We start from the raw sequence: 10,575 nt of genomic DNA, 5'->3' as shown, positions 1-10,575 counted from the left end.
TTTTTTTTTTTTTTTTTTTTTTTTTTTTTGGTAGTGGGGGTGGAACTCGGGTCCTTACACTTGCAAAGCAGGCAGCAGAACCACTGAGCTGAATCACGAGCCCCTCCAGGCATTCTTTTGAGGTTATTGTATAGTTTTAAATTTGAACAGGTATTACAGAATGTCTCCAATCCCGGCTCTGCTGATTAACTCATAAATGCCAGTAGTTCAGACAGCACATTACTGAAGCCTACTGGTAGTTTCATTTAAAAATCAGAAACCTGATTCCTGTGCTCAAATTTTAGGAAACTTTTTTCTTCAGATGGATGCTTTTATTCAGCAAACCCTGTTGGTCATAGATTGTCTCTGGTTTTGAGAGGTTATAAGAAGATAAAAGAATTGTTGTCTGTAAGGATCTGGTGACACCATACGCTGGCACACATTATGTTATAAGACGAGAGATTTCTGTCGCACAGAACGATGCCTCTCATGAGTCTTTATTTCTACTTTTCATATGAGGTATGAAACCTAAATATCTCAATATTTTTATTTGTCACAATTTCTCTTGGGATGAGAATTTTTTGGGTTCAAATAAATTATTTGAAGAGGTTCCTGGGATAAATGTTCCAGGAATAAATGTCCAATGATGTCACCTGTCTTCTAGGGACCACAGATCCTGCTGACCACAGGACACTTTGGCCAGCACTCTTGTGGTCAGCAGTGAATAGCTCAGATCGTAAAGAGGTGAGAAATCTGAAGTTCCCTAGAGAGCAATCTGAGACAGTGGGAAAGGCAGGGTAGAAATGGAGTAAACCTCAGACATGGAAGTCTGTTAAACATACTTCAAAGATGTGCTAGCAGCAGCAGAAGGGTCAAATGCGATGCTTTTTTGCATTAATTTTTAAAAACTGTGGTTAAGAAAACGATAAAGAACCACCACCTGAGTCATTCATAAGTGTGCAGTTCACCAGTGTTTAGTGTATTTATATTGTGGTTCAACCATTCTCAAGAACTTTATCACAATCTTATAAAATTGAAGCTGTACCCATTAAACAACAACTTTCCATGCCCCCTTCATCCAGGCTGTGGCACCTAATGAGATCATTTTACAGTGTTATGGCAACTTGTGTAATACAGCACCTTTTCTTGCTTAAAAAAAAGAAGTCAGTATTGCTCTTTTATGTTTTTACGAAAATTGTAAGTCCTTGAGTGGTGTCAAATAATAGAGGTCAGATTTTGGCTGAGACAGAGCCTAGTAACTAGAGACTGAAATGATGCCTGACCTCTTTAACTTTTTATTTACTGAATCATTGAGTATTAAGTATTTTGGACTTTTGGGGGGGCCATAGGGTTTGAATCAAGGGAGCTATGAGACACATCTGCAGCCTTGTATATTTTATTATTTTTTAAAAAAATTTGAGATAGGGTCTTGCTAAATTGCCCCGACTGACCTCAAACTTGTGATCCTCCTGCCTCAGCCTCCTGAGTAGCTGGAATTATAGGTGCACACCACCAGGCCTGGCTGCTGGATCTTAGCCAAAAGTCTGAGAAGTGATGCTTGTTCATTTTAAATCGCCACTTCTTTATTGTGGGAAAGCCTGAAAATATGACCACATATAGCTCACACGGACATCCTGCTAAGAGCCTGCTAGGATATCAAAAATATTCTGAAATGCTACCTTTCTACCCTTGTGTGCCTTTAGCAGCATGCTCATTCTTTTAAATTTCCCACAGTGAAAAAGGCCAACAAATATGAAAAAAATCCCACTTATTCAAAAAACTTTGCAAAGTGGCAAGCGAGGGATGGGGGAGGAAAAGAAAGCTCTGTCTGCCTAAATAATTACATGTGCGAGTTTTAAAGTTTTCTTTTTAATTATAACTGTTCTTGGGTAGATTCCCTTAAGCATGCAAATCCGGAATAGAGAGTCCTTGGATCTTCCGGCTTTTTATTATATGGGTGACGACGCCACATTTGTGATTCACACACTGCCAGTGGCAAATTATGCATCCAAGTCTCGTTTGAATGGAGTGTGGCATGTGTGGTATTCATGAGGACAGGGTACGGTGTAGAGTCTAGGGCTGCCAGTAGTTAAATCCTTTAACTGGGCACAGATGATTTAACAGCTTGGCTGGGAAGCTCAGCGTACATTGCTTTCATTCCTCTGACTGTTGTACCTGGTAATTTGCCAGTGGAACAGGTGAAAAATCGGTGAGTGGGTGGTGGTTTCTGGACACAGACTGGAGAAGCCAGGAATTCTGAATTCCTTTGGCAGCCGCTTCCTCGCAGGGAATGAATTAGATTCTAGTACTACGGTTCACTGCTTTTCAGTTTATTTCTATATAAAAAAGGTAGTGTTATGATAGGCTGAGTTTGTGCAGTGAGTATGTTCTTGGAGCAGCGGAGAAAGAGGCTGCACAGAACAGCTATTATTAGATCTTACACGAATTAGGTCATAATAGTGTTTCAAATGAAGGCAAATTTGACACTGATCTATTCAGAATTTTTAAATCTTTGAAAAATTTTACTTTTTGAACAAATATATTCATTGTACATATTAATGCGGCTTAGTGTGACATTCCAATACATGCCCACAGCTACTTAGAATTTTATTTCTTTTAGAATGTCTCGCTCTACTAAGAGGTTTCACAATAAATAAGTGGGGCCATCTTATACATCAAGAAAACAGTACACTTTGAATTTTTATAACATTAATTTCCCCACTTTTTCCCATTAAATTTATTGGTACATTTTAGGTGTACAGAAGAGTTATAGTCATCATTGGGATCTTGTGACTTCACATTCTGTACCTCGGTTCTTATTTTTTCCCTATTCCCCTGCCCTTCCTTCACCCCTTCCACCCTTCCTTATTTACAAAGACTTTGTTTCCATTTTTTCCTTTTCTCATAGTTTTTCTTTTCCCTTCTTTCCTTTCCACATTTTCTATTAGTGCATATTGGTTATACAGATTAAAGAGTTTCATGTTGGCAGATTTGGACATGCATGCAACGTGCTTTAATCACCTCTCCCTGTGCTCCCATTGCCACCCCCCCCCCAGGTTCACATCTTTTGGGGGAAGGTTTCAGGGTGTATTTTGATCACCATCCTGCTCCTATTCCCTGCCCTCACCCTGCCTCCTTTCCCTCCCCCTCTTCCCTTCTTCTGGTCTAATAATAGCCTCTCTTCTCCTTTCTTGTCAGGGCAGGATCCCTAAATATGACACCCAATTAAATCTGTGTCTTTGAAGACTATGAGGGGACAAAATAATAACTGATTCATAGCACTCAAGTGATAACATAGACTTGATGGGAATAGGAACATACCATTTACATATATAGACTGTTGTGAGGAAAGGGTTGGATTGAAGAGCCTATTTTGCAATGAATTCATATTTCCATACTTTTATATATGAATAAGTGAAAAGGGTGATTATGAAAACTCTTTAAATGACAATTAAGTAATGTCCCTATCCTCGTGCCTCTTCATCCTGAGTGCTAGGATTACAGGCATGTGCCACCTGGCTAAAAATAATATCTATAAAGTAGGGTTTTACCATTTTTGTGTTCAGAAAGGTTTGCCAAGCTAGTCTTTTTTCCTCTCATGAATGGGAGAGAAGGAGAAACACAAACTTGTAATCACACTGTCCTCATATGATGAGCATATTATTCAGAGTTTGGTTTTTCACACAGGTTTGTTAATTCTGGGAAGCATTATGTCCTGCCCAGCATCATCTCTCCAGGCTGAGTGCTTTTCTCAGAAGAGAGTCCTTCTTGTGGGGCTATTCTACCCTGTAGAGAGAGAGAGACTGTGCCTGCCAGCTACTGAAACAGCCAGGATGGGGTGATTGAAAGAGTTATTTCCCCATAACTGCCCTTTCCCAAAGCAGATTAAGATTTCTGGGGAGAATTACAGAATCATTCAGAGACACTTTCCCCCAACAGGCAACTGACAGGTAATGGGTTTCAGGGCTCAGTGTGTAGGGAGGATCAGTCCACGTCTCCACCTTCAGTCAAGTAGCCTCTCTGTTCAATCTTCATTGACAGTGCTGCTTGCATGCAAAACGTCTCTCTCTCACGAACATCAGCAGAGCGAAATTGCTGGTAATCTATTAGGATCCACAGAAATGAACTGATCTCTTCTTCTTCTTCTTGTTTTTGTAGCCTCTGCCTCCTTGTCATGACTCCGCAGAATCCATGCAGGTATACACACAGCACTGCCAAATAGCAGAAGAATACCATGAGGTCAAAAAAGAGATCGCCCTGCTTGAGGAAAGAAAGTGAGTACTTTTCCCATGAGGGTTCTCACGTGTGAGCCCCTTTCTACTGGGCAAAGACTGGAGCAGATGCGAGAGGAGAGGAATGCTCTGCACAGTCCTGTAAATTAAGGGCTTTGCTTTACAAAGTAGCAAAAAGGACAGCAGGAGTGCTTCCTACTCAGAATTATTAAGACGTCTCAGTTCAGGAAACTCAAATTGCTAAATTACCACCTCAAGTCACACTATGCTCTCTATAAATGTACCCAGAGGCCCCACAGTGCTTTGGTTTGGGGTGGTTATTAATTAATGCTTAAATGGTGGTTTTCCTACATCAAATGAAGAAGCCCCTGGGATAGCTTTTCAGAATAATGTGAATGTATTCGTTGACTAGCTGCATTTTACAGTTCAAGAAATTTTTTATCTTGATAGCTTTCATTACTGTTACAGTTCTACTGGTTCTGCCGTAGGGAACTATACAATGTCTATTAATTAGCACACTCCAGTTTTGCTCAGTCATAACTTTTTATTTCAGAGTTCTCCTTTTTAATTATACTCAATTCTGCCAGTGTCTACCCCAGTGGCTCCTCGTTTTTTAAATTCTCTCAGCCTCAGATTATATACCTTGCTTTCATAGTACTGGCCGGTCTGTACTTTCATATTTGACCGCTCTATTTGTACCTCCTTCATACTGCATGATGGGTTCCATAAGAGCACGGATAGTCAGAGGTTGTCCACCATTGAATTCCTAGTCTTGCATGCTCCATGGCATCTAAAGGCTAAAGAAGTTATTGTCTAATACACAGAACACACAAATAACGTATTGCAATTCTTTAATTATTTTTTCTCTCCTTCATCTAATTGGAGCCACACATGTTAAATACTGGTGACTTAATTTTTAAACAGATGAAGCTGAAATGTCTTTTGTTTTGAAAAATGTGAGAAACTTAGAACTCTGTTGAGAACCCCCCCCCCCCCGCCAAATAGTTGGTAGACAATGTTTGGCACTTATTGTAAGACCTCAGCCCTTTCTTACTTCCTTGCTTTACCGTGCTTCCAACCTAACAATCTACCAGGGCTTTTGGATTTAAGAGATTAAGAGATTTTTATTAGGAAATCAGAAACACAACTTTTGCTTCACAAATCTTAGGCTTTCACTTTGGTCTGCAAGTTTTAATTAGGTGATGGGGATACATGTTTATACAGTCTAATTTCCACAAAAAGTTTCATGAGGTAATTGAAGATCATTAATATCTTGACCAATGTTGGCACCAAAAGGAGGGGTTATGTGATCAGTAGCTTATGAGTGTATTTGTGTGTGTGTGTGTGCATGTATGTGAGTGAACTACAATGGTATGATTAAAAAAAAAAAAGGTAGTCATGTATTTAATTGTAAGACCTTCCGATTGAATCTGGAGAATGTTGTTACTTAAAGTGATATCATGCATGGCTTTTGCTTTTTGGTAACACGGAATCACCACTAAATTATACGTTCTTCAAGTTCATATTTGCGAATGTCACATTTAAAAATATGATAGGATGATGACAAGTGAGTGACTCATATCTGGTCTTTGAAATATATCTTTGCTGCTTATGTTGAGAAAAATGATAACTTGTGGGTACCACCACCACATTAGAATAAGAAAAGACAAAATCAACTTGTAGAAAGAAGGTGGCTAGCAGCCCAGTGGAGGTACCTTATACAACCTTTCAGAACCAAAGTAATTGGCTGCCCCCTCACTTTGACACTCATATGTGTGTGTTTCTGCAGGACTCATTGCTTCACCAAACACCTATCTCAACCCTTGCCCTAAATAGTTGGCTCGATGTGGGGCAAAGGCCAAATTCTTTTATGTGTATTTCTTTCTTTTTGGCATGTTTCCAGGTTCTTTTTTTTTTTTTTTTTTTTTTTCCATTCCCATTTCTATCATGTGGGTTCAGGATTTTGAATCTTGGTTGATGCAATGTCATTTGGTTTTCCTGAGTGAGGTTTCTTGTTGTCAGAAAGTGAAAGGCAGTTCCTGGACTAGATTTCAAGACTCACTGCCCTATGCCTAGTATCTCTGTAGAATTTTCTGTCTTATTCCTGTCTTCACCTGCATTGACTTATTTACCTTTTCTCAAGGCAGGAGGTGGGTCCTGCTGTATCCAAGCACTTGCTTGAACACACTTTCAGCCAAAAGTGCCTTTCTTCCTCTGTGCCTGTGCAAATCCTGCCCTTCCTTGAGGGATGCTCTCAGTCCACGTCCCTACTGTAACCAACACACAGTGATCAACTTTTTTTTTCCTAAGCAAAGAAAGATTCACCAGAATGACTCTTGGCATTTTTGGTAGGCTAGTGTTCTCAATAGTTACCCATGGTTTCCTTGTCTTTCAGACTCCGGATAGTTCCTGCAGATAGGAACTCCCGTTAGCATTTGTTTGTACTCTAGTCCCTCGTGGTGGAGCTATGCGTGGGTCAGATAAGAGTGGGGTTGATTGTAGGTTATAGTGAGATCCTCTTGTAATCTGTCTGCATTTAAAATAGAGTCAATATCAGCAACAGAGCACTGCTAAGAACTGTCAAGCCGGGAAATATGGTTATATTTATAAACAAATCAGCTTAATCTTCCAAGAGTTATTAGCAGCCACTGTTTTCACTAACATTTACAAGAAACAGACATTCACTGTGCGATGCATCTTCTCCTGAACATTCTTTGTTTTCAGGCAAGATAAATTGGGCCCGATGGATTTGACCCAAGTAATTAGCTCTGCATTCTTTGATGGTTCTGGTGAGAATTTCTTCCCCATTATTTCATAAAGTGTGGCGGTCAATTCTCTTGCCTCTGGTAGATGGTTAGCACAAGCTAGACACAGAGATGCTGACTCGAATGTTCTACGAGAGACTCTCTTCACTGCAGTGGTTGGGGCAAAGCTCAGTTTGAACTCCAGACTGAACTTCTCCGTCGTTTCCAGAGGAGGTCTCCCTGGATCAAGCTTGAGAGCACTGGCACAGGATTCAGGAGACGAGTCGCCGTAACTATTATTTTTAATCATGTCTATTGGACAAATAAAGAAAAGCAAACATTTTCTAGGGTTATAAACTCACCATGGAATGAACCCAATTTAAATTCTTATTTCTGGCTTATGACCAATAATGTAGGAACAGCTTCTTCCTATTTTTATTGAAACATTTTTCAAAATCTCTGTAAAAAAGAAATGAGAACTTTATTGAAAATGCTAAAACATTACTTAGGGTCCTAACATCTTTAAAAAGCTACTGCTCCCGTGTGCCTACTTCATTCTAGGACTTTTTGCATATAAATAGATTGTTTTTATAATTGCATACATTGTAGCCTGCTTTTTCCATAAATATTATAAGCAGTTTTATGTAATACATCAAATTTTTTGCATATATCATAGATGATAAGCTCTTGGAAATAAGATATAAACATTTTAAGGCTTTTGAAATTTATTACTGATTGTTTGAAAGTTTTGTTTTTTGAGTATGGGGATTGAACCCAGGGTCTTTGTACTGAGCTACATCCCCTACCTACATTTTTAATTTATTGTTTAGAGGCAGGGTCTTGCTAAGATGCCCAGGCTGGGCTCAATCTTGCAATCTTCTTTCCTCTACCTACCAGAGTTCTGGGAGTACAGGTGTGCATCACCACACCCACTGACTGAAAAAATTTAAATTATCTCTGACTGAGTGGGCCATCAGCTATCAAGTTAGCATTGTTCCAGATAGAACAGTTTACCTTGTGCAATGGAGAAACTACTTTTCTGATCTATTTATGAAACATTGTGGTGTTAGGTATTTAGAATGTCAGAAAGAAATAGGTTCTTAGTCAGGTTGGAGAACCTGATTTTTTGCTTGTTGATTAACAAGTCAGTGGTTTTCAGTGGTTTCATAGAGTATCATCTTAACTGTAGAGTACTCTCATCACACCAGAAAGAAACCTTGAACCTCTGAGCAGTCCTTCCTCATTATCCTTTCTTCCTTGCTATTGGCAAACTAATCTCCTTCATTATGGATTTGCTCCTGGGTATTTTATATGCATGAAATCTTAAAAATGTAGTTTATAATGGGCTTCTTTCATTTAGCATAATGTTTTCAAGGTCCACCCATGTTGTATCATGCATCAGTACTCCATTCCTTTTCATTTTTGAATAATAGTTCATTGTAGGAATATAGATTTTTTTATCCTTCAGTAAATGGACGTTGGATTTGCACTTTTTGGTTATTATGAATAGTCTCAATATGAACATTTGCATACACATGTTTTAGTGGACACAAGATTTCATTTCCCTCGAGCATCTACGTAGAAGTAGAAATGTTAGGCATTAGAGCTCAATGTGTACCTTAAGGCTGACAAACTTCCGCATTGTTCCCAAGAATTGTGTCTTTTTATATTCATCAGTAGTGTATGAAAGTTCCAGTTTCTTAACACCTCTGCTAATGTTTATTGTGTTGATTGCAGTCACCCTAGTGGATACGAAATGGTGTGTCTTTATGTGTTCTCATTTACCTTCCCCTGATAGCTAATGCTATTGTACAGTTTTTCATATACTTACTGACCATTTATTTCTAGGTTTTCTTGGAGAAACATCTGTTTAGCTCTTTTGCCATTTTTAAGTGGGTTATCTTTTTCTAATTGGGTAAAAATATTATATAATCTTAGTGGGTTCAGAGAAACCTTTAGAAGGGGGTTTCCACGTGGGGCGGCCACCACAATGATTGTGAGATGTCTCCTCTGATGCTCTTATAAAATATATGAAGTGGTGATCGAGGGAGCAATCTGTCATCTAGTAGAAATATATCAGGTTGGGGGAAAAGGGCAATTACGTAATAGGTTACAATGTAAGCTAAAAGCAGTCTTACTTTTATTGAAGTCACGATATTTAATTTATTGTGAAATTACCAATAGAATAACTTTATATTTACATAGAAACATTTATTTTTTAGGTTGTTGCCAAAGGTTGAGATTTAGACCCTGTGTTCTGGGGAAGCTTTTCAGAGACGAGGAACGAGGAGAGTGTCAGGCTGGACCCTGTGCTGGGGTCAACCAGAGAAAGTCAGTTTCATCTGTTTTATTTAACTTGGTGGGGATGATTTATTTGATAAAGAATTGGACAGCATGAAAATAGAGAAAACCAAATCTCAGTTTGATAGTTTGAAAATATTTCTCTTAAATGTTTTCTCAGGCTCCAGAAATCAGGTTTTCACTGACATAAAGAAAAAGTCAAGGGAGATAACCCTTCACAGATATTTACAGGGTGAATACTAAGAATATTGGATGAAAGTTCTACCTTCTCCAGTCATGCTGACATGGATACTTAGCCTTCCGGGTAAAGTATGGGATTGGAGTTCTCTTCCCGGCAGCGAAGATGTGTGTCTCAAGGCTAACTCGTCTCACCGGAATATACACAGCCTGGTTTGCGATGGGATTTCAGGAAATGCTTGTTGAGTGAATGATTAGAGGAGCCAAAGCGCTATCCTCTCTCTTCACTTTGCTTGAGGAGGTAGACTCGTCAAAGGCATTCTTTCATTTTAGGAATTAGCTCTTTGTGAAATCTCAATAGCCCCGACTTCCTCGGGCTGTGAGATTATACTTTCCTTTAAGGGCTCAACCGTAATGATCGGGGCCTTTTACGGCATGTACTTCCATGCTGTCTAGTTTTTTAACTGGACCCTCATTTCCAGATATTGCTCCACTTAACTTTCTGCCTGAAACCACACTGAGAAGGCCAGGATATTGTCATCTCCTCAGAGAGAGAGCCTTAGGTAGGTTCCTTAGGTAAGGAAGAGGGCTCCAGTACAATGCCAGGGAGCACAGCAAGGGACAATCTTGCCTTTCACTCTATTTCTGCTCCGCGGTGGACTCCTCAGGGGACTGGTGGTGGAAGTCTCTGTTACCTTTGAGTGGTTCTCAACAGGGTGATTCTTCTCTCCACCCCACTACCTCCACGAGATCAGCAATATCTAGAGACCTTTTTGGCTGTACCGACTCAGAGGTGTATTCACTGCTGATATCCAGTGAGAGGAAGCCAAGATGCTGCTAAATGTCCTAGATGGCTCGTGTACTGCACAGCTCCACCAAAACAGAGAAATATCTGACCCAAAGCGCCAGTTGTGTCAATGTTGACAAAATCTACCTTAGAGCAAATCTCACTTCTTCCTGCAAGGGTGTGATGCTGTGCTGTTTCCCGAAAAATATTAGTACATTTGCTCATGCATTATTCATTCACAGGGCTTCAACCCCATGGTCTAGACTGAGCGAGGGAAACCCGTTCAACACCATTATTCATTCTTTTATGTAAAATGAACAGACTTTCAATCTTTTTTTTTTTTTTTTTTTTTTTT

General features: G+C 39.5%; 1 protein-coding gene across 3 annotated transcripts in view; it reads left to right on the top strand.

The window, feature by feature from the left end:
- Map3k7cl (MAP3K7 C-terminal like) overlaps positions 1–10,575 on the top strand; it is a 51,032-nt gene that overhangs the window by 34,204 nt on the left and 6,253 nt on the right. For all 3 annotated transcript variants that reach the window (XM_010608584.2, XM_010608585.2, XM_033768186.1), the window contains one exon: positions 4,138–4,253. In XM_010608584.2, the coding sequence (XP_010606886.1) occupies positions 4,138–4,253 (116 nt within the window). The remainder of the gene's footprint in view (positions 1–4,137; positions 4,254–10,575) is intronic.

The sequence above is a fragment of the Fukomys damarensis genome, unplaced genomic scaffold (genome assembly GCF_012274545.1).
Source record: "Fukomys damarensis isolate Sample0158 unplaced genomic scaffold, DMR_v1.0_HiC HiC_scaffold_24, whole genome shotgun sequence".
NCBI classification, from domain to species: Eukaryota; Metazoa; Chordata; class Mammalia; order Rodentia; family Bathyergidae; genus Fukomys; species Fukomys damarensis.
This window is presented reverse-complemented; position numbering and strand designations above follow the sequence as displayed.